Here is a 25,752-nt window from a genome sequence, read left to right as displayed (position 1 = left end):
CCAATTCGGTTTAGCCCGCGTTCGTTGAAAATCGGTGGATCACCTGTGCTACCATGGGAAAGAGAGGGTTAAGGGGGCAGGATTCGTCATTGATTTCGGAATTTTCAAAAGCAGTTTTTCGTTCAAAATCAAGAAAATTTACAGGAAAATGTGGTTACTGTATTCTGTTCCCCTACCGAAACACAGTGAACACATTTCCATCGAATAATGTTTAGATTTGAACAGAAAAACTGCTTTTCAAGTTTCGATGATGACGATGATTACGATGACTTAGCGTTGATCGTTAAGGCGAAGCAGGCCGTCTTTGAAATTTGTACGCGTCGTTGATGATTGTTGTAAAGTCACCTCACGATTTCGAACTAAAGAAAATCAGTTGGATTTGCACTGACTTAGCTGAAAAAGTATCAGTATTCTTTCCACATGTTAGCATGTTAATGTTGTAACGGGATGTAACGACTATGGACTTAATGAGAAAAATGATTTCATCGCAGTAATCCATGGCATGTCAGTGAAAAATAATACCTCCACTATCGGTACACAATTCCTTTAGTTGCGGTATATTTTTAATTTGTGTTCCTATAGTTGCGGTATCCGTTGTTTTCTTATGGGATCCTCCTCTATAGAAACACTCTACCGCAACTATTGGTACAAGCAAGAACCGTTTTAGCAATTTTAGTGATATTTCATGAGTTTAAAGTAATTTGAACGCTCTTTTCAATTGTTCCGTGTACCAACAAGCCAATACGTCGATTGGCAGTGTCGGTTCTGTGGCTAATGCAATAAAATAAGTAAAAACGGCACTACCGCAAATGACGCATAAGTGCGATAAAGACATCATACTGATCCCGTATTTTCTCTCACGTTTCCGCACTTATAGAGGGTCCAGTTAGCAATGCAATTTATAATACAACATTCTAACAGCTTTGCTCTTATTTTTCACTATTTGGATTGAAACAGCATGACTTATTCGTCGTGACCGGACTTTCTGCCCGCTCGATACAGACCTTTCTCTCTCTAGCTCTTGAAGGATGAAAACAAAAATACAATGAAATCAATATGAAAGAATGCATATGGTTGGTTGAAGTAGAACTAATACGGATACGTATCTAGGGAAACTTTGAAAAACGTTAGTGCTTTTCTGGAAACTTCACTATTGTTCTGTGAATCTCAAACTAATGTAGGTCTTCAATAGGTTACCGTTGTTCAACAGCATTGTCGAGGGGAAGGACCTAATGTTCGTGCATCACTTTAGGCATAGTAGTTTAGGTTTTGCGGCACAATTCACGTTTTTCCGCATGAGGATTCTGCTCTGTTTTCTAGTAGAGTTTGCAGATATTGACTTACCGCGCTCACAGCTCTGGGATATTTGGTAACACAACAAACATTGACCAACGGGATGGTTCGGCCCGCATTTGGTCCCGGCCCGAACCGTACAGTGTGTCTTAGATAGATCGCTTTAGGTTTTTGTATTGTTTTACAACTAAAAGCCTTAATTAGGAACTTGACTTGGAAATAATAATTTCTTATGGCATCGTTAAGCTAGGCTCCACAGCTGGACATTTAAACGATACGGTTTTTTGCTTCTTCTCTTCTTCTTCTTCTTCTTCAGCTCTTCTTTTGATTATACTGACGTCAAACATATACGTAGTGTGTTTAGGTGTGTGTATGTGGTGAACCATCAAACAGTGCGTGTTGTCGCAGGTTGCCCCTAAGTAGTGGGCGTGACAGCCCTGCCTACACGTATTCTTGGCGATGATCGATAGGTGTCGCCTTGTTCCCTGTAGTTATCCGGATGATCTGAAGGTTTTACATCTGCATTTTGCAGTTAGGTGGCGTGCCGAACTTGGGTGTGGGGGGTGCCGTAAGCCGGTCGGCGTGTTTGGACCGGAGATGGGACCGGAGCGTATCTATTCGGCTGTAGGACGCTGGACAGTACGGGCACACGGAGCGCTGCGGTGTGTGCGAATGGAAGTGATGCCAGCGGTTGGTGACCTCCTTGCCGCACGATCGGCACCGCCAGGCCGTCCCAGGTTCCCGCGATGGAGTGAACATGTTGTGATAGGACATCTGATGGTGCGGCGAAAAGTGTGGATGAAGGGACAGATCTCCGCCACCGCCGCCGCTGGGTCCATCGGGTGACGTTACGAGACAGGACGTGAGAATGCTGCTGGCGTGACGGGACAAATGGTGCTCATACTGTCCTCCCCCCGGCCCTGCAACCAACAGAGGAACAAAAACACACCGATTGGGCAAAGAAACTTATGAAGGGCCCCTCGTAGCTCTTACTAGAATAGGATCGTGTGGGTGGGTGTGTAGGTGTGTATGCATAGTGTAGAACAAGAGTGTGTTTGTGAAGGCGGTGTAGATGAAGCTAGAGAGCAAGTAGACAGTTTTACTTGGGTTGTGGTGGTTAAAGGATATGGATTGGTGACTTGAATGGTTTTTAGGTTGATGCACAAACGGATAAATAAAAGGGGAGAGACACAAAATAAAAGATAGAAATGAATTTGTGGTGATCAGAGCAGGCGCGCGTTAACGCTAATTTGCCTACTGGCGCTTACTCGGAACGGATAATGAATTCGCGTTTGATTATCCTAGTAGGCTTTTCTCTGCGTTTTCCAATAGTGATCGGGACTCTGAACACTGATTGAATTTGCCAATAAATCGGACGCACTAGCCAATACAGTTCATTATCGAAAGCTTTTTTCCTTGGAATTAGCAACAAAAAATAATTTAATTTTTTGTTGACTTCTTTCAGCCGCGCTAGTTGCAATCCGCAACTTTGATTATGATCGGAACATTATATAGGAGAAAAAACTAAATTCAATTAAACTTATGATGAGTTTGAAATGAAAATGATTGAATGACACCCCGGCTGGTGGAGTGAGAAGAACAAAAACAGATTTCATATGAAGAGTACAGATACAAAGAGGATACAATCAATCGCGTGCGCCACGTTTTCAGTTCAAATGATGTGATTATAGGGGGGAGTTTTGCGGGAACATAAATAGAGGGAGCCTATGCGTAGGATGGGGAAGAATATGATTGCTAATACGTGCCACGCCATTTTTAATTCTCATTCAGTTTGATGTTTTTTTCGTGATGGGTCGAATGGTTTCTAGATTGGTTACGAATGGAAACGAAAGTAACACAAAATCAATACAAAGCGAACAAAATGCTTGATGCGGATTACTTCGATGGGGATTCGGGAATCCTCCGGGAAAGAATGCATAATGGGAGAGAGACGTCATCCGCAATGCACGTTTGTCTCAATGCAAATGCTGTAAAATGTGAGTTTTTTGGTATTTTTGGTAGAATTTCAGGAAGAAAGATTAGAATTGAAAGTATTAGCCAAACTAAAATATCGTTGTGTACTAAAAAGTTAGATAAAAGAGCAAGAGTTAGTTCCAAAAGAAGAGCATAAAGGTAGAAAAGAGAAAGATTAAGAGAAAATAGTCAAAGTTTAGCTAAAACAAACGTTCGTTTTACAGCATAGTTAACGAAAGACGATCTTTTCGAATTCAATGCTACGATTTTCTGCAAGTCCGTTTACTAGGTTTGGAGCAAACTATAAGAAAATGATGAACAAAACAATAAATTCTATCCGAACAAAAAAATAAGATCGGCAATTGTGAGTGTGTGAAAAGGACTGAAACAGTAAAGTACGATGAGTTTTGGCGCATTGATGTTGATTGCAGTAATTGCATCAGCTCTGGTTGGAGGCTTAGGACGACTGGTGACTGGTTGGTGTCTTTACTTACTGTACACTTTGAAAGGCAACTGAACTGGTCTAGCGCCATCTTTCTTTCAGTTAAGCTTTTGGGTCTGATTTGCTTTTGCTTTCAACGGTTACCGATCCGAATTGATCAGATTTTTGGTGTTTGGTTTTTGAGAACAGTTTTCGTATTTGTTCTTGAGAAAAACGCTAGTTCACATTAATAAGAGATAGATGGCGCTTCACAGTGGCGGATTGTTTTCGCGGATTGATTGCACTTCTTTTGAGTAAGAGATGTCAGTAACAAGAAAAAAATCAGTAATCTCGATCGTTATAAGGAGAAGATGAGAACCGTTAAATAAAACTGTGCAAGAATCTTCGGTAGGAAAATGAGCGAAACAAACAAGAAAACTAAAACATCAGAACGAAGAATGAAATTGTTGCAGAGTTTGGAATGTAGAGGGAATATGTGAATTCAATGTATGAGGGGCGCATCAACAGTTTAGTTTCGTAGGGAAATCGATTCAAGTGAACAGTGAAGCAGAATAGTTAGACAGGGCCGAGAGGGGTTCGTAATAGTTAGTCCGTTCGGTAGGTCCATTGCTGGAAGATGGTATTCCGTCGTCAAGGGTGAACTTGTAGGTGCTCTCAAGGAGCAGTAGTGCGTCAATGTCTCGCTACCATCTTCACACGTTCAGTTCCGGATGTTTGGAACGGCAGTGCATCAGCAGCGTGTCACTACGGGTATAGACGGCCGAGCAGAGGCTGCACGAGTATTTGCCGGGAAAGTGCACATAGTAGTGGTTCCGTACGTTGCAGACAATCTTCCCGCAGAGGAGACACTTCTTGCGTTCGTCCAGGGAGTTCACTTTCTCGAATATTTGCGCGATACGGTACGTCTTCAGCTCTGGAAGTGTAACAGGAGAGAATGACAGAGACACACGCACATACACGCAGGGCAGTAGTTGATTGGCTAAGTTTGGAGGATTGGTTTTTGTTTGTCGTTTATTGTTTGCAGAGATATTGGGGAAGAGCGAGGGATCTCTGCTTTGATGTCGGTTTCCGACATTTGTTTTTTTATTTTGCGTTCGAACTGGATTATTTATTCTGATGTTGTTTAACTGTCGAGCGAATTCTTCTTATTAATGTGAAAAGCGTTTTTCTGGAGGGCCAAAAGTAACGAAACTTTGAGATTGATAAACTTTTTGATCATACATTGTGAGAGTACCGAGCGGAAAAAAAAATACTGAATTGCATTAAATATATTACGTGAGATGAATAATTACGGGTTAAGAGATAAGATTCGGAAAGATTCTGCTTTGAAAGAAAGTTGGTGATGAGTAAAAGGTTGAAAAAACAATGGAACAAATTCTTAGCTAGCAGAAAAAGAGATACTTTACTGGATCGTAACCTAATATTGTTTAATCAACGCAAAAGAAAGGCAAAAAGGTAAAGAGTTTTATATAAGAAAAAGAGAGAATATGAGAGTAATGATGAGAATAAGAATATTAAGAGATGAGTACGTCAAAAAATTTGTTTTGTGCGAGTTGTTCAATCATTTTATCTGTTCAGGAGCTCGTGCTTTGGATTTGTTTTTGGATCGTGAGCGCTGAAGTTTGCCAATTATACTGTAATGCAGTTACTTTTTCACTGTTGATGGATTGGAACTTTTTTTCACCAAGAGATAGAGAGAAAGAGATTGATATAATTTAAAATGAATAGTATCGAGCAAGCAGAAAAAGTCAAACCAAGCAAAGTTTTGTTTCTGTTTTATAATATAATATTTTGGAATGAAAGATGAAATATCAGCTTAAAATACAACTATCGCTGTATACTCAAAGAAATGGAACGAAAAATGGTAAACAATACAGAAAAAAGTAATACGCTCATTGCAACAAATGCTTCAATGATAACACCCAGAACATTTTCAGATAATCGTATATAAGCTTAGAGTTTTGAGCCCCATGGGTTCCTATTGGACAAGAGCCAAAGATAAAACGTTGGAAATGAGATGAACTCAACAAATTGGTTTCTGATTGAATCGGGCATATGCTTGGTTGTATGTCATAAAAACGATCAGATCGGATCGTTTTTCTGTCAAACTTAAATAATTATGCGTATTTAAGCTAAACCTATCGGTACACGCTTTGCCAAATGTGGAAATATTTGGCTAGGCGTCAATCAACAGACAAACATAGCCATCAAAGCCAAAAATTTGCCGTACTGATAGCTTGAGAAAATGTCAAATTTTCTCAAGATTTACTAGTATTCATTTGCAATGAACACATGGTAAGCTATTTGGATTACAAGAAACATATAATATTTCACATCTTGAATCAGAAATAGTGCCTAGATTTAAATATAAGCTAAAAAATCATAAATATCACATCAGATCCTTGAAAGTTTGTAGGAAAAACCTTATACTCCATCTGGCAGCAGATTTCCAATCCCGGCTCAAGTGGCCATCCATGCCGGAAGAACCTTCATTATACACCGCATTGAGCATGTTCTAGAGCAATTTTCTGGGTAACCCTCCCTCTCTCGAGAATACAATTGTCAATAATTGAATAAAAATAATAAAATTATTTCTCTCGTTTCCACTACTGTTGGATGTGCATTGCACAAAAACGTGTCGTCGTCGTCATTGTCATTGAGGACCAGAATAGCGGGACCAACCGGAAGGATGGTCGGCTTGTGCCAACTGCAATGCTGCACATCGACATCAGCTTGTCCACTTTTCCACTCGGGCTTTGTTGTGCAGAGGGTCATCTCCACTCCCAATTCATATATGTAAATTAGTCTGCTCTTCATATGGATATTACAACAGATTTTCAATTCCCATATCGTCCCCTTCACGACGAAGGGTGCAAATGCAGTGCGAAAAAAGCCGTTTTTTTTTTCATTTGAGCAATGCTTGCAAAAATCCATCCGAACATTCAGAATGCGTTTTCTATCAATTTATTAAACAGTGATCCGTTTTTTTCACCAAGCCATTAGAGAAGTTTTGAAGCAACTAACCGAAAAGAAATTTCCGCCTTAAATTCTCAAACAGTTCACATACACACATGAAGTCACTCATAACGGTAGGATGAATCGTTCACTCACTCACACTACAACATTCGAAAGATGAACACAAATGATTCTTCATGGGCTCCTATGGCCGTTTCCCATAATGCGTGCTGATTCCGTCGAACAAATCGTGAACCGCTGAGGCCGGGTTGTTGGGATCCGATTACATCCGTTTGCATTTTCTTCGCGCATTTTCTGCGCATTCATTGAAACTGCTTGGTTGACAAACACTTGCATTGACATGATGGGAATCGACTGAAATTCGGAATTGGATAGGTCAAAATGCAGGAGAGTTTTTTTTTCTGTAGATGCTTTGTCTATGTTTATTAATTTTTCATCGACACATTCGTCAAACTATAGAAATAAAAAATATACTTTTTTCCTTTCGTTAATTGTAATATAAATAATTTTAGTAATGATTATTAAAAATAATCATCAATTTCAATATAATCACCTTAAATCGATAACATTAATTTCAATTAAATGTAAGGTCAGGTAAGTATTGATTAATATCAAAGAAATAGCAATTAATTTACTCAATAAACTTTGTAAAAATACAGCGACTAAGAAAACATTTTTTTTTTTTTCATTTTCCGTTCAATTTAAGTTAAACCTCTGTTGCTGTTTTATTTCTTAATCTGGTTTAGCAGCTTTTGCTTCACTTACTGGGTTTATTAGTATGTAATGGTTTCACATGGTTTGTTTACATTTTTTTTGCGACAATTATCATCAATTACTGCCCATTTTTATTTTTTGGAAGGAAAACATTGAAAAGGTAACATAAATGACGATCCGATCATTTAGTTGCCTACCGTTGGTACGAGTAGACCAGCTTGACTCTCAGCCAAGTATTTTGTTTATCTGTTCCTAATGTTTTGTATGTGCCTGTTACCTTCATTATAAATAATCATAACTAGTCAATATTGCACGTACGGTTTCCTCAAATGGTTTTTATTCTTCCATTATTTCCACTATTTAAAATTACATTTACACAGTTTCCAATTGTTTCGCTTTCCGTAGTGTACACTCACAGCTTATTAAATTTACGACACTTTGCTCACTCGACGCCTTCTTCGTTTTCTCTTGCCAGCAATGTCATTTTCATTACTTTCAACCTAAATTTTTGACTCTATCTCACAGAAACTTACAAACATGCATCAATTTCTTCTTAGCACCATCTAACTTCATGTTTCGCACAAACGGAATAAAAATTTGCCAAATAGTTTTATCGGCCAATTTTGGCGACGTGTTTCACATTGACATAACATTCAAACCAAAAACAGTGCGCTTGGCATATTTTTTCATTATCATTACTCAGACAAATGCCGTTAATTTAACAGTATCACATAGGACATTTTTCGCTTATAAACGGGATATTATGCAATGTTGAAAGAAAATTTTGGTTAAAATTGCCGGGTAAGAGTTTGCATTGGTTTTCCATGGTTGGGTGGCCCTTAAGAGTCAAATGTCAAACATTGAGACGGCTGGTTAGCCGAAAGACATGGCGGCGGATTTGACAGAATCGGTTTCAATTGAAATTCAAACGACTTTTAACCAGTTGATTTCCGACCCGATGAACAATTACATCTTCGGAATACTAATTCGATTCCGCTGACCGCCGCAAGCCGCAAAGACTTTTGGCGAATCGTTGTCATTGGCAGTTAGCCGCTGTAGGGTAAGCGCTTCCTAAATCATCCAAGTGTTCTTTTTTTTACTGCATAGCTAAGAACTGAAGGATGACTTTCCAACAAGGAAGCACCGAATAAAACGACGTTTCAAATCGCCCATTTTTCTGATAGAACGAATATGGGAACCGGGGATGAACAACGAAACAGCTACCCTACTAATCCAGGAAGAGGAGTTTGAGGTTGACAAAACTTTTCCGTCTTTTCTCTTGCTACAATAATTATCGCTTTCCTCTAGCGTTTCCGTGTTTTTCTTCGTTCCTCTATCATCGTTGTTTTTTTTTTTTGGAGGTTATGATTAAGCTTTGCAGATTTTCCCAAGGACTTAATTGTTTTGTTGTCGTCCCCTTTTTATATCGTGAGATGTCCTAGAGGAACGTGAGTTCTTTTCTCGCGTTCGCTTCGTTTAACAATTGCGGGTGCAGTTTGGTTCTACACGGAAAAAAGACCACTGCGACAATGATTCCTGCACTTTGGGATTGATTTCCGGCGGCGGTTCGCCAGGGGACGAAAATGGCGCCCTTCTTCGGCGAGTGTGTGAGGGGATTTTGCAGATATAATTGTTATCTATGCGGCGAAGTGGGAATTACAACTGCCAGCACGAACAAGCTACGTGGTTGACAAAACTTGTGCCGGTCAAGTTTAGGTTGATTGTTTTGGGCGAGGATGTGAACAACCATTGCTGTTGCTAAAGTTCAGCAATTCGTTTAGCTGAAACCTTCTTTTACACAAAAATTTAATCACCCATAAAACAAACGTAACTAAAAATGTTTCATGATGTTTTCTATAACTAAGCAAGTTTTACATCATTTGAGATTTATGTACCGTGTACCCCCGCTAATTTGAACGGTAAGCAAACCGATGCGGTACATTTTTAATTTGAACTTCTTGTCACTCAACGCACAACGAAAAAACTTGAGTTGACCATTCGTTTGTTTTGATTATGCGTCCCGTTTCACTTCATTACGTTCCATGAGCTAAATGACGTTTGAATTATTTTCAATTTGATCAATGTTCAAATTAGCGGGGGTCAAATTAAAAAGTGTTTCGTTTAAGAGGAAAATAACCATCATCATTTTACAAATTTTCAAACCCAGTTTTTTTGCTCAAATGTGAAGCAATGTTCATGAAAATCTATCATTGCATTACACTTGCTACCTATAATAAAATGATAGATTTTCATGAGAATTTCTTAAAAATTGGACGAAAAAACTGGTTTTTCATTTTTGAGGATTGCTGATGATTGAATGATGGATTCTTGAGCCTTAAGAGCGGTCAAAGCAACGGGGGTACCCGATATAGTGAAACTCTTTAAGTCTAATTATCCAATAACTCATCACAATCTGCGAGAAAAGTTAATATTTGAGCCAACACGTGCACTCAGTTTGCAGATGAACGCAATAAAAAGGTGTTTCTGGAATTTGAACAGATAAGGGAACCGCCATTGTCGCATATGGGTAAGAATGTTGTTGTTGAATTTCTTACACAGACAGACGACAAAACGACTCGAGCATCACTAGTTAGCGGTTGGTCAACCACTTAATATTTGAATTGACCGGTAAATTGGTGTGCGATGAGAATATTTCTGGTGTTATGTCTGTTTTCCGTTGCTAAAGTAGTTGCAAGAACATGCTCTTTCGTGTAAATAAATAAAAACAAGATTATATCTATAATTTTAGGACCCTATTGCGAGTTAAAGAAACCTTTCAATTTTAGAATTTTGAATTTATTCTATTCAATCTTGGAAAAACAATGCAAACTGTTGACCTCATGTCGATAATTCGCTCTCCACATAAAAAAGATAGTTACGTACATCTCAAGTTCCATTAGATTCAAAGTGTTTCCTCTCTCTTATTTTCTCCGTGGGTGAGTGTCGGTTCATATGTCACTACGTGTGTCACTGGTTCAGAATTCTGTAGATCTATTTGGGATGGAGTTATGAAATACATTTTACTGCCCTACCCGACCGTCAGACTTAAGTTTGGCAAACTCTTACATTTCTTATGTTACTTTCTCCCTTCCTCTGATGACATTTGACGTTTGTGCTCTGTATTCGTACGAACTCTCTATTGCACGCGGTGAGAAAGTGTGTCTAGGCGGTACCGGTTTGCGCCGGGTTTTAATCTTAATTGTAACGTAACGGACAAGTGGGGTTTCGACAAACAAAAGTGATAAACAAAAACGGAAAAATTAAACAAAAAAAGAAAACGGTTAACCTAATAGGAATACAGAACTATTTACAATAGCACGTTGTGACAGCCGTTTAAATGAGGTAGTATTCACACAAAGTTGGGTCTTGTCGATTTTGTTTTTAATAAGTTAAGGAAACAAACAAAAACTATCTAGGGAGACATTGCGCGTTTGATAATCGTTCAAACAACCTAAAACAAACTTAACAATTACTTTTACAACACAACACTTACAGTTTTGCTCTCGCAATCTCTATCTCGCGTTGTGGATAAAACTAAGTAGGCTAAAAATGGTAATTATATCATATTGCACGTTGTTAGTAAAAAATAATCAGGTTTGCAATGCCTTGACTAATCTATTCTATCGAAACTCTCTCTCTCTCTCACACACACACACGAACATTTTCACTCGCTCTCTCACTCACACACATACACGACTGAATGATGTTTCTTGCTTGTGATTAGGTTGCTGTGTGTGTGTTTTTCTTGCTTGTTGCATGTGTCTATTTTGAGTATGTATTTGTATAAATGCCTTCGTTTCTTGTCTTAGCTGGCCATTTTATGACTGGTTTTAGTTGCGTTTTGTTATTTGTAGCTTGCTTACAAATGTTTACAGTGTTGCTCTCTTGGCAAACGAAGGAATGGTTTTACTGTTTTTTCTCCGAGTTGTCGTGTCGTTTTCCTTACGGCAGTAGAATGTATTTCATCTATGCTTGGTTTCACTGACTTGTCGCATAGTTGCTCTTCTTCTCGTGGTTGAAGAGTTTACATCTTGCATTATTTACATACTTTTTTTTTGTTGTGTTTAGCAAAGTTCCCATTTGTTTTCATTTCTTTGATTTTTTGCTTTCAAACCGGAGTTCGACTTTTAGTAAATATTTTTTTCTATTTTTATAAATATTTGCTTTTCACATTTTTTCCACTGTTATAAATATAAATATTTTGCCTTTACGATCTTTGCTTCTGGTTTCCAGCTGCTAAACCGAAGTGCAAATGGTTTTTTGAATGGTTTACTTCCCTTTTTAAATTATTTAATTTTCTGCTCAAACATAAACAGCTAACTTTTAGCGAAAATTGGTTTGTCTAAATGAAACAAAATAACCTCGATTAATTATTCTAGGATTGGATTACTTGCTTTCTGTGTTATAAATAATGAATAAATTATTACAATTAGGCTCCCTAAATGTTACACTTGTATGCATCATTTGACTGAATCAATCACTTAGTTAATATATGCCCGCGCGTTACAATGACCGTTAGTTTGCCTGGAAATTAGGTGGTTGAGGGTTTTGCTGAACAATGTTTCAAACTGCTCGCGCCGGTGTTGGAGTATTTCCGCTTCGAAAAACTATGACACCGTTTACTGAACGCGCCATGTAGGAAGGACTCAAACAAACTTCAATTACAACAAGGGTTCCTTTAAAGTTGAGCAAAGTTGTTATGTGTATTTTGTTGTTGTTTGTATAACGTCTTATCACTATCTTAAATAGCATTCCAAAACAAGTCAAGTTTACCTACGGTTTTGTGCTCTATTATTCAATCGTTTTAATATATCTGCTTTCGCTTGCCACCACTGAGTTGCCAGCAAATGAACATTCGTCGGCATGTACCACATTGCTTTCTACAAACGAGTTTTAATACGTTTTGCTTTTGCTCTAAAATCTAATCCTTCTGCTGATGACCCTGTTCTCAGCTTTTTTTGCTTCGTAATGTTTAATGTTTACATTGCATCCTTCAAAAACATACTTTGATCAGAGGGCTGACATAATTTCAAATCAAAATAGACATGTGTTTTTTTTTGACATTTGGAAGCTCAACTAGTTGTTTCTTATGGAGAATAGACTACTGCACCGATGAACTTTTTCATTTGATGCCAATCGGTAGCTATCCTGCTTTTTATAAGCGCTGATGGCTGTCACAAGTAAGCGATCCGAAAATTGACAGCAAATCGATAAGATCGATCATCAAACTGATCGGTTAGCTCTCAAACGACTTAAGGCAGCTGTCCGATCGTTTGATCTCTACCAGGAAATGATCTTGCTTGTGACGGCCATTATCGCTCATGAAACGCTGGATACAGATGTTTTCTTGAATGAGAAATCATACAATTTTTGGAATCGGTGCTATAATCCAACGATAAATGATTACTAGATGGAACAAAGAGGGTGGGGCTAAATTCACAATGCAATCTGGCTAATATGTGCACCACGCAAAGTAGGTGGGAATTGCAGTAACGTAATGGAGCTCAAAGTTCACTACTTGTCAACGTAGTGGCGTTGCTTTCCCTGTATGTGAAAGTATGACACCATTTCTTTCTAGGATTTACCGCAGCGGTGTTGACAAACATAAAAACGGGTTTATTGCATAGATAATACGCGCAATAGACATATTGTAAGCTCTGCTTGGGTTACCTTAAGGTCTACAGTCTATAATCTCACTAGTGCTTAATGTTTGTGGTTATGAATATAGTGTTGGAAAAGTCATTCAACTGATATGGGACTAGTACTACAGAATTCCACTACAAGGGATCTGGGAGAACGGAGGGGTTCAATTCTAGCGTTTCTAGGTGGGATTTGACTACCGTGTAACATGTGTCTATCGTGGTTATACGTAATACCGCATCAACTCGGCGGTTGGATTTGGCTAAAAGTGTTCGTTAAAAATTAGGAATCGGAACAGTAGATGGTAGTAGAATACGGCGATGCATTGTGAATTTGAGGTGTAGATTCATTTGGGTTATGGAATTTTGGGCTACCGAAAACTTTTTCCTTTTGACCGCACTGCAAAACATCGCAGTGCTGCCAAACAATTTCAAATTTTTTGTGACAGCTTTGGGTGTTAATGTCACTGAATAATCAAAATTATGTTTGAGAATGTTTAGCTTTGGGGCCAGGATTTAACCAATTCAGACGTTTGAACTCGGGGTTGGCTTCGACACAAAGTGGCACAGTTTTCAGTTGGATGTTCAGAACACTCGAAACGCGATATGATACAGTGAAAGCGAATTTCACCGCTGGAACCGCTGGCGATGGGTAAACGATATCATAATTTTTCGATAACAAAATAAAACAAAACGCGGTCTTACATAACATAAATAATAGCATCAATGGTGTCAGTATAAAATCTGTTAAAACAAAAACGAAACTATAATCTTCTTTGTAAAATTACAAAACAAGCAAGGCCTCTGTTCAGAAAAAAAATAACTTGTACAAGAGTGTAACCTTTCGTTTTCTTAAAGTTTGGCTGTATCAGATTTTCACATCCCATGCGAAAACGGGAAAAACCGTTAGAGATGCACTCAACAGTGTTTGCTATATATGGGTTAGATGGCTGATCAATTCTTTTAAATTTTAAACTAGCTATCGTAGCTGACCAACACGTTACATCTCAGCAGGCGGCTCGTCGGACTGGACTTGTGGGGGAGTTGTCGATCGTGTAGAAGCCATTGGCTCCGAACAGCTACCATCCAAGTGAACTACGAACTTCTGCCGACGGTCGCCGTCCCGATCATACGCCAATCGGTTACTTAGATCATTGTCCGCATCGCCGTTGCTTCTATCGCCAGTGTTGCCAGTGTAAAAGTTCCCAACGCTACTACTACGTCTATTGTTCAGACTATGACCATTATCGAGATTCTTCCAATTGCCAGCTGATTCATGGTTGTCGCCAAGGTGATTCTCTAAGTACGCCGGTGAAATATGAGCCGCCGACGTTGTGAACGCTGATCGGGCGGCGACTGTCCGTTCGCTAACAGGTACATTGGTTGTTGCTACCGTGTTTGTATAATGGTTGCCATGAATGCTATTGGTGACTACTGTTGAGGAACTATCTAGTTTAACGCCGTTATCGTTAGGATATTGAATGCTGCTATGACTATGACGTTTGCCGTACTGTAATGGGTGATGTTCTGTTGGACGCTCTGCGTAGTACCCATAATCGCTACTACCACCTTCGTTAGCACTGCTAGACTGGCCGTACGGTTGTGGCCAGTGGTATTTTCTATATCAGTCGGATGTACCACTCTGAGAGTTTATACCAGGCGAAGCGGAAGCTGCCGATGCAGCAGCAGCCGCCGCCGCAGCGGCTGCAGCCGTCGCATTTGGAATGGGAAAATCGGCCTTGAAAGGGTTGAGACCATAGTTGGCATTGGCGGCCACTGCAGCAGCTGCTGCGTTGAGTTCCGACTTGAAACTGTTCACGGCGGAAAAATCAGGCTTAAAGCTGTTGGCTGCGGCCGTAGCCGCCGATATGGCGGCTGCTGCTGCCGCCGCTTGGGAAACCATCGCCGGAGACATCATGCTATTATCGAACTTTCGCGTGTCCGGATTGAACATCGGGTGTTTAAACTTGCAGTGCGTCCTCAGGTTATCACTCCTGGTGTAGGTTGCCCGACATAGAGGGCACTCGAAGCGGCCAGGAAAGTGCACGTGATAATGGTTGCGTATGTGCGTCACTACTTTGCCGCAGAGCTTACAGCGATGCAGATTACAGCCGCCCGATAGACGTTCAAAGGTAAGCCGCATATGCCAGGCCTTGGAGCCTGTGGGAAAATAACACACAAAGAGACGGGGACAGCAAAACAAAGAGAGAGAGAAATTGTCACACTGCAGTTCGATTGTTGGCTTTGGTATTTTCTGAGGCTGATTTTTGAGATTGAAGGTTTTGAATTGGTTTTTGAGCACCTGTGGTGTGTAATGTAGTCGGAACTTAGACAGAGCGGAGGAAAAAATAAAACAAAAAAGGTGAAACAAAAAATAATAAAAAACAATTTTGAACGAAAAAACATAAACAAAAACACAAACAAAAACGGGTTGAAACGTTGGAAATGATAGAAATTATAACAAAAAAAAGGGAAAATAATAAACATAAAATAAAGTGGAAACATAAAAACGAAGAAAAATGAAAACAACCAAAACTGTACAAAAATATGTAAACATCAAAAATACGTTGATCACGGTTGATTCCGTGGGCGCGTGTTTTTTTTTATTTGTGTGGCGCGTTTTTAATACAGGGGGTTTTAGTTGTGTGATTAATTCACTGGTGTTGTTGTTTTAATGTTTGTTTATTGGCAGCTGAGGCGGAGGTTAAAAGTGAAGGTAACTCGTATGTTTGGTTTGGTTCTTAGAGAGAGAGAGGATATTAGATAGGTGTAGAAAGGTGTAATCCAATTAAATACAAATACACTTAGAAGAGAAAGAGAATAAAAAGAATACTTTGAATTTGGGTTTTCTGTATAGCATTGTCTTATCTTAATCAAACTGCTTTTCAGCGCAACACACTTATGTCTGGAACATCGTAACTCCAATGAAAAGTACAAAAGAAAACTGGACGCATAGATAAACACGAACAACTTGACGTTTGGCATGAAAGGTTGCTCTGCGCAATACTTGGGTAAAACGTTTGTGAATGTGTGTGTGATACGTGAAAACAGTGTTTTAGAATTTGCTCTTGCAAATGGGTAAGAAATAAAGAAATCACCAACCAGCACCAACGTAATGATGTTCAAACCAACTAGAAATCGAAATCAGGAAAATAAACATAACTACAACACAATGTTGCCTCTGGAGACACACGCTCGTTAATTTGGTGTTGTTCAACGTAAGAACTTTGTTTGATGACAAACGAGAAAGAAAAAAAATCAACTTAAAAAGAAAACACTTGATTACAACGTGTTAAAAGCAAAGTATACACATTTATATGATTAGTGGTAATATATTATTTACACAGAGAAATAGAATATATATAAAGGCTAGCAGAGAAACATATAGAGATCCAATTGACCACGAACACGAAACAACAGTTAGAATTGTGATGTTGAACAATTCGAAAGTCGCATAAAGTTGTGTATGTAGCTTTTCGGAAAAAAACACGAAGATTGTTGAAAATGGGTTTCAATCGAAGACGGCCGATCAAAAACGATTAAGGAAGATCGCGGAAAGGCAGTGAAGAGACAGGCTACTAGATTGAGAGACAACGAGGCGCAATCTGTTTCCGCCAATGTAATCCCGATAATGGACCGATAAATTGATAAGTTGCGACTGTATTCTGTGTTTGGATGACACACACAAACGGCGAAACGAATTTAAAGAGAAGGCAGCCAGCGACAGTGTAGGAGAACAGATAGACTGAATGAGCGATCGATTGATGCTGGTGTCAAGAGAGTTGGTACCAGCAACAGAGTGTGTGAGAGTGACAAAAAACAGAACAAAACCGGATTACAGAGTAGAGGTTAAGGACCAACAGCGATAAGTTAGACATGATCGATTAAACTTCACATAGAGAGTTTTGAATCTGAGTTGCATTTTGTGTTGATAATAATAATTGCTTGATCGATTTGTGTGCATTTCAACACCTGTTGCTCTGAAGTAACAAATTTGTTGAAACAATTCTTCAAGCAATTACTATAATCCGTGTCGAACTTGAGAAGACACAACATTGAGGTGTCGGTAATTTCCAACGAAACTGATACAGCCATGCTTTCTTGAATCCCTGCATAATGTCAGTTTACGAATAACTCAAATAAGAAACAAAATAACTCAACGGTGTAAACACAAAATGGAGTATTAACCCAACGGATAAAAAGCAAAAGAACATAATCCTAGAGGGAAACCAACGCCAGCGTCAGTCGCCATTGAATAAATTTCATTATTATTGCCGCCATAGTGGAGCGAGACGGTAATATCGGTTATAGTCGTTCCCAGAAGTTAGGCGAAAAGTCGTTTCCCTTGTTGGTCAACATAACCGAAAGGGTATGGCGATGCACTAACGTCATCCATAGAGAACCGAACGCCCCAATCGGAGGTTAGGATGGTAAGATAAAAACACTTTACAGACATGATTAATGGGGCTGCGCGGCTAGTCATCTAGTGGACTGTCTGCTGGTTCTATGCCAGATAATAATTGTTGACATGGATCTGTGGAGAGTATTGTGATTTTGTCCGCATAGTGAGGGACAGTTTTGAGATTTTGGATGCTGTTTGTTTGAATTGACAGCTTTGAGTTTACGGTACGATTTGAAGTAGTACTAATTTCTTCACAAAATGATCAATCCTTCTGTATTACAAGCCCTTTACATTAAAAAGTTTAAAAAACAGTAATTATAGCTTTTGAAATTGCTATAATTCTGCGAGTTTTATAGGGAAACCCTTGTACTGTTTAACTGACATGAAAATCTAAGTTGAATTGAAAGAAAGCTGAACGTGTTCAACTATTTTGTTAAATTGGTTCATCTGAGTTGCATTTAAATTAACTGACAAATGAAATGAATTCAATTCACCTTGCCTGAAAACTATTCCGGATTGAACAATCTGAACTCATGTTTCAACTGAGATTTGTTCAAGTGAGTTGAATTCAAGTCATCTGTCAAGTGAAATCACTTGCCTTGATTGACACGGAAACTGAGCTGAATAACTCAGTTGAATGCATTTCATTCGAAGGAATGACTGACTAATGTGTTCAGATGATTAGAGTTCATCGAACGATCATTTGAAAAAGTCTCAGTTGAAACCAGACTATGGACATGCCCTATATCAACTGCAGCGATTCGCAGTAGACAGGATGTCCCGGGTCCGATCCATCCAGGCTATCGACATGATGGAGACACCATCTTCTATGGTGACAGAGGGCTATGGATTGGATGGATCGGGCCCGGGACATCCTGTCTACTGCGAATCGCTGCAGTTGATATAGGGCATGTCCATTGCCTGGATCCATCTGACAAGCCAATCGAGCCTTTGTCACCATAGAAGATTGTGTCTCCGTCCATGTCGATAGCCTGGTTGAAACATTTAGTTTAGTTTATTCAATCAGGAATAGTTTGCAAGCAAGTTGAATGAATTCAATGCAAATGGCGATTGGCATTGATTCAATTGATCGATGATTTCGCAAGTGAATCGAATTTTATCGAATTGAACAACATATTTAGCTCATTATACTTTCATTCGATTCAACAGTTAAACAGGTTTACCTCAGAGTGGAATTATATGAGAGTGGCGTCGATATCAAAATTGGAATAGCGACGAACTGTCATTTCCATACAAATCCGCGTTCCAATAGGTCCTTTCATATGACAAGTCCGTGTTTGCATTTGTTTACATCGGTGGGAGACCGGTGCATACACAGGGCCGTCATATCCATAAAAGAACTGTTAAAGTGCTTCCAGATCAGCTGATTTGAAACGTTTTGTGAAAAGTCCTATAGGCCTTTTCACGAGACGATTCAAATCAACTGATCTCGATGCACGTTGAAACCGGACCTCCACCGATATAAACAAATGCAGACACGGAGCAGCCTCATGAAAAGGCCTATTGAGCAGGAGACCTGTCAAAATTGGATCATGACGTCACTTACAGGCACTCCAGTTTACCTTATTTGACAAATCAAGCGTGTTCGACAACAAGGGCGTAAGTAACAAAATCGATTTCTTTAATTTCTCCCTCGAGTTTCGCTGGAATAAACCAAGGAGGCAAGAAGAAAGATTGATTGAATCAATCTTATGCCTTACCAACTTTGTTCGCAGAAGAGAGGATCGTACAAGGAAAAATAATCATGTTCATTATGCCCTTATCCTAGCACTCGTATCCTTTGTGCGTGGATCTTGCCTCGAAAGGACCAAAATTGTTTGAAAAGACATAGAAACCAAAGGTCACGTCCCACTACAGATGAAATGCTAACTTCTGATTTGTTTTCGATGCCATACTGGGCCACGATGTGAGCTATAATTTTGAATGTTCAAAGATTACACTGAAGGGTAATTGGATATACTGTAATGCCCGAAGCATTAAATCAACTTTGAGTAATCCTAATGGTTGACTACTGCTGTTTGGTTGCTTAAAAAATGGGGTTGAATATTTTCTGTGACCATCTTGCACCGAAAACACCACTGTTCAATGCATGCATTCCCAAATGAATACATTAGCGTCCACTTACAAAGAATTGTAACTACTATCGAAGTGCGCATCGTCTTATTTCTTTTCGCATGTTTTATGTGTTTGCCGTTCATATATTTCACACCTTTATAGCTTTGTTCTTTTTCATTGGTTTGTGGTACGATGTTTTCTGTTTCTGTATTTGATTTTTGCTGCGCTTCCATCGTTCTTTTCTTCCTTTTTTGTTTGTAATATTACTGTTATATAAATATAGTTTTCTATATAAAAATATATCTATGTATATTATTCTACTTTTGTTATTCTACTGTGTATATGGCTGTTCTCATTCTAATCTTAGGTTATAGTTTATATTGCATAATATTTCAATCAAAGGAGAAGGGTCCATAGATAACTTAAGCTGCTTTGACTAGAAACCAAACATCGTAGGTTCAAACGAACGAGATGACAACTTAAACATTCCATACTCACAATAATAGTAATAATGTAATTGTAATAATAGTAAAAGAGATCTACACTTTGAACTATTCGCTACATTTTTTCTTACTTCAAACAAATCTACCTTTTGCACAAACGGAAAGCGGGGACTCAAATTCCGCCAATGCCTTCACAATGCGTTTTACTGACCTCTAGTGTGTATATTTATAGTTGTGTGACAGTTCCCTCGCATCGAGGGGCATGCCAACGGTTATTCGCAACAGAAGACTACGAGGGGGCAACCGATAAACCTTCTTTAGATGAATGTATTCTTCTTAAATTTGAGCCTTTGTTTGTTTCTGGCAGCGTTTAATCACATGTGTACAATGTGATTGTAGAAACGGTCCCTAAGTTCCGGATGTTTGACCTTGCAATGGGCCTTCATGTTGTCGCGGCGGGTAAACTTCTGGCCACATACGGGGCACTCGTGGCTCTGTGGCCGGTGAATGTTGGCATGGTGCCAACGGTTCGAAACGGTTTTATGGCAACTGACGCAACTGTACAGGGTGGGGAACGTTCCGGTCAACTGGATGAACAGCGAAGAGTAGTCAATGTTGTGGTCGCGTCTGGTCGAGTTGGACGAGCGGCTACTGCCGTCACATCCAGAACCGCCAGCGCCACCATTTCCGCCACCTCCACCGGATCCACCCGTTGTCAAGGAAAGGCTGGAACTGACTCCCGGTGGTGTACTGGACAGTAGCGAAGACGTGGACGACTGTTGATGGCTGATTCCGTTCATGCGGTGGTGTTGCTCCATGAAACTTCCCGGATTGTTGGGTGGTCCTCCGCCACCGCTCGAGTCGTGATGCAGGAGCGCAGAGTGGTGCCGGGTCGCCATGGCCAGACGCAACATTCGGTCACCTGTAAAGCACACAGGCACACAAGAAATGGCGTCACCGGCGCGCCTCACCACACACACAAACAGAGACAAACAGAAATGCTAGGCGGTTGTTGTAGATTTTTGTTTTCTGATTTTGGTTTGGTATTTGTGGGCTTTTCAACTACTAATTTTGATATGAATACGGCGTCAACTAGGTTTGCTTAGCTTATTTAGTATGTATGGTATGGTGGATAGAACGATTACTAAACTAAGTTTAATGCTTGCTTAAATTTCTCGATTTGGATTTGGATTTGCAATGGGAGTTTGAATGGCTTCTTGAGAGTTGATGTTGCTGTTTGTTGGCATTAAAACTTGGAAGTTGTTGCAAATATATATATATATGTAGTAGTATTTAGTGGATTCGGATGCACTAACACTCAGTAAATATTTCCAATAATTTCAAAACAAAAATGTATGAAAATCAAACACAAATTCCAGAACTCAACTAGTAACTCATAAAGATCTATTTGTATTACATTTGGCTTGTCGGGGTGATTAGGGGTAATAGGGTGGCAATCGATTCTTACGTTGGCTATGACATATTGCAGTTTGCTGTTTGATTTACAACGCGGTGATTTTCATACTAGCGTGAACTAAGGTTGCTAGAATAGGTAGGAACAATGAAGGCGATATGGGACTAGGGAAGGATATCTATGAAAGTCGGTAAATCTATGGAAAGCGATTGTCGGGAGTGAGTGGATGATGTATTGGGTAGGGAAAGGGGTAAATTGCGGGGAATTTGTAAAATTGTAACTAATGTAATCTAACTTGTTAACGACAAATGCACTTCGTTCTTGATGTTCAACAAGATGTGACCAGGAGCGGATTTCAGTAGTGGTCTGCTTGGCTATTTGTTACAAAACAAAGGTATTTATATATATCCATGTTGAATACTAATCCATTTTCGGTATATAGGCTCTAATATCATATATATAATACAACACTAAGGAATCTAAGTTTTTGATTTGGGTCTTTGTCTCACCAACTAACACAAGCTTGATTATATATATTGAAACAATGTGTGAAAGAAATTCGAACGGGAAATCATACGAGTTTGGATAAATAACTAAAACATTCTAGAAGCTTAATATCAAACCAGTTTGATTTATTTGTCGGACGGTATACCCCGGAAAAAAACATTTTTTTCAAATATGGTATAAAACTCGATGGTTTTTCATTTAGGCCTTATCAGCTAAGATCGATTCTCTTCATCGTGCTCTCTTCTCATTGTTACAAGAACCTGAATCATTGTTCGATATATTTTCTTTTGTGCTGTGCAAATAAGTTTCACTATATGTTGTTTCACAAGCAAGAAGCATTTATTAGCAAAAGAGAGGAACATCAAAGAACAGTGTTGACAGTTTCACTCTCAAATCTCAATCAATGAGCTCTCACATGAAAGCAAACTCATAAGAGATCTGCTTCGAAAATCTCATACTTGAGTTTATCGTGTCAAATCACTCAATCACACTCAAGCCGTCAAAGTCTTAAAGCTTGTCAAAAACTCGTGAAAACCAAATATTGTTGTTTACGTTAGGAAGAATTATTATAATTCTACCATACTAACAAGAAATCATTACTTTATGTGAGTAAACTGTGGAAATACGAAACAATGAGTCAAATCATACATGATTTTTTGGCTGCTGAGTTGCGTGATTGAGACACTCACGCATGGAAAATTTCAATCGCGGGTTATGGCGATTTGAGTTTCTCACAACACTATCAAAGAGAATCGATCATGGCAGACAAGCCCAAGTGATAAATCAGTAACATTTTTGGGTCAGTATGACAAAAATAATTATTTCGAATAATCGATTTTACTGAATCGATGTTAGAAGCACTGAAATTCATGTCAATCGAATTTCGAGTTAACATGCTCAATCCTTGAATTGCTTGGTTTTCCCATAGTTAGTCCCACACAAACCCTAAAGGGCTTGTATAATCTCAGTGTTCATCAAATTTTAAGACGATACTCATTATCTGACTCAAATGAGTGAAGTAGAGAAGAAACGCACAACCCTAGTACAAGGTACTTCTACTGCAAAGCCAAATGGAAATAATTTTACGTAAGAGATTATTTCGTCCAAGCTATCCCTAATTCAATCTATGGAAGTGTAACAACACATTAACACTTTCAAGTTGAAATTAACGACTATGCTTCATTGGTAGTTTTTGAAGCACCCGAACTTATTGTTTTATCTAGTCTAACCGCTACCAGTCACTGTTGCTCATCTTTACGGTTCCTCGTTTCGCACTAATCTTCCGTTTCATCATCCTTTCAAAACGAAAACGGAGCTAATCCCGATTAAGTCACCCGTTTACATAGAGCAATAAAGAAACCGTCAGGTCAGGAACTGTAAAAACGACGATGACGTTGATTGCCAGATTTGTAATGCTGTATACTACCTGTAGAAAGAGCTTTCTTACTGCTCTTTCATCGCCGTTACTTTCAAAAGAGCACAAAATATTTTATTCATATTTCAATCAATTAGGATTCTTCGAAGCACGGGAATGGAAGCTTTTGCTCAGTATCACATGTTCAGAGGGATCCATGGTGAATTATTGTTCGCAAATTGCAGTGTTTTTCAACCTATGGGTTTTAATCTAGAAGAAGGTGGATGAACTCAAGAAGAAGATTTTTTTAAGGTGAATCAACTTCAAGGCTTGGAATCAACTTCTAAGATTGCACTCAAACTTCAAAGGCACAAATCTCGCGATGAAAGTATCCAACAACAGTGTACTTTTCATATTGGCTTTGCACAAGTCGGCCATTGTGACTGCCATCTTTGGATTCCGAGATGTGCCACCATGTTCCAGTCTCGATCCTTAAACAGACGAAACAGATGAGTTTGAATTTATACCATTTTTGTTTGATGTACAACGTTTTGTTTGTTTACATTTCGAAGGTTTTGTTTGTTTACATCCTGGGTGGGGCCGGAACATAAGTCAAGGTTAGTGGTTCACCTAAAATGAACGAAGATGAACTTTTCGTTGAGGAAAAGTAAATTTTGAAAGAACTTTCACCAGCCTACTATGGGGATCACCAAAATGCGTGTCTCGCTCAAATCAAGCGTGTGCTAGAATAAGGGCGTAAGTCGCATCATCGATCCTCTCTTCCGTTAATAAAGGTGACAAGACATAAGTTTGTCAGCATTTTTTGACCTTAGGATTCAAAATTGCATGGTTGCCTAGCGTCCTGAAGTGAAGAAGTGCTAATAAACCTATATCTTGTCACCTTTATTGACAGAAGAGAGGATCGATGAAGAGAAATTGATCATGCGACTTACCCCCTTATTCTAGCACACGCTTGAATTGGCAGGATTCTCGGACCAAGTGAACTCAATTCATCGATAGATAAGTCAATGGACTCATCCATCGATGAATCGAGTTCATTCGATCCAAGAATTTTGACACTTGAATAGGAACAGAACACGTGGAGATCATTCAGAAGTGTGCTCTGCTGAAGTATCAAAATTCTTGGACAGAGTGAATTTAGTTCAACGGTAAGTAAGATAATAGTCAATCAACTTATTCGCATATCTTCATCAAATCATCACATAAAGTTCTTGACGCGAGTGAACTCAATTCACCAATGAACACATACATAGGAAAATGAACTTATTCACCAGTGAATTAATTCACTCGGTTCAACAATTGACACTTGGACGGATCCGGAACAGATGAAAAGCATTCAGGAGCGTGCCCCGCTCAAGTGTCAAAATTACCGGAACAAGTGAATTCAGTTCACCGGGGAATAACCAAAGTAACATTAGTAGCTGAACGATAGCTTGTTGAGCTGAAATGAGCTTAAGAGTGATTTGTTCAACTCTTATTCAGCAAAAATTTTTGTTGGGAAGTCAAAATTTACACCTAAAATTAGGGAGGATGATCTTATCTTTGAGAAGAAAGTAGATTTCGTGAACGTGATCTTATCGTTAAGAAAAAGTAATTCTACTTTTTACTAAACGATGAATTCATCCTCATTCATCTACTTTCTCGGATCAATAAAATTGCTAGGAAGTGGATCAACATCCTTTTAAGGGACCCAGTAAATGTTGAACCGATCTGGCAAATGATTCTTAATTTTGCGAATCTCAATTTCTTGCGTTCACTTAAAATCTTCAAGATTCGTATCATCTTCATTAGGTGGTGAATGGCGCGGCAATACCATTGGCAGTGGCAGTGGGAATGTAATTATTTAATTGAAATTGTCTCGCCTCCGGGAAAGATGAGGGTCGTGTGCCGTCGAATATTCATGCTCCATTCCCCTGTGGTGGTGTGATGAAACGTCACAAGACGATGATGGTGCAGGATTTGCTCCTCCTTTCGGAAGAGGAAGCGCGTACCTACCGACGACGACGACGCGACGGTGCAACAAATCGCTTAAGGAAGGGGGCTGAATGCAAAGTTGGTTTGGATTATGCATTTAATGAATAATTTAGTGATTATCTTTGTCCCGGGATGGGGGGACGGAAACTGAGAGGGTGAGGGAAGAAAACTACATCCGACTACCTTCGGTAGCTGGTGCCGGGAAAGAGTGATGAGCAAACTTGCTCTTCCATTTCACGCCCAGGGGATTATGGTTTTCCGGTGGCAATTGCTTGAAGATGAGGGATGAAGCGTTGTTTTGTTTACCTTTTAGATGTAAACAAACAAAAAGTTGTGCTTCAATCGAAAATGGAATGAATTCAAGCTCGTCTGTTTCATCTTTGGGTTTCAAAGTTTTTGAAGTTGAGCATCATGGCAAACGATAAGATGAATCCAAACATTGATTGACTTATGTATCCGTGAATTGAGTTCACTTGGTGCAAGAATTTTGACATTTGAGAGGGGCACACTTTTGAATGACTGT

The 25,752-nt window shown here is 39.2% G+C and overlaps 1 protein-coding gene across 8 annotated transcripts in view; it reads right to left on the bottom strand.

The window, feature by feature from the left end:
- Positions 1-886: 886 nt before the first annotated feature.
- LOC5567734 (sex determination protein fruitless) overlaps positions 887-25,752 on the bottom strand; it is a 781,499-nt gene continuing 756,633 nt past the window's right edge. For 4 of the 8 annotated variants that reach the window (XM_021846441.1, XM_021846448.1, XM_021846484.1 and 1 more), the window contains one exon: positions 19,157-20,881. In XM_021846441.1, coding sequence (XP_021702133.1) covers positions 20,334-20,881 — 548 coding nt within the window. In that variant the 3' untranslated portion in view covers positions 19,157-20,333. Of the gene's footprint in view, positions 2,214-11,148; positions 15,199-19,156; positions 20,882-25,752 lie in introns of those variants that run through there. The other 4 variants (XM_021846479.1, XM_021846534.1, XM_021846453.1 and 1 more) reach the window with 2 other exon arrangements.

This window comes from Aedes aegypti, chromosome 1 (assembly GCF_002204515.2).
Source record: "Aedes aegypti strain LVP_AGWG chromosome 1, AaegL5.0 Primary Assembly, whole genome shotgun sequence".
NCBI lineage: Eukaryota > Metazoa > Arthropoda > Insecta > Diptera > Culicidae > Aedes > Aedes aegypti.
Note: the sequence above shows the minus strand (reverse complement) of the source record. Positions and strands in the feature narration are given on the sequence as shown.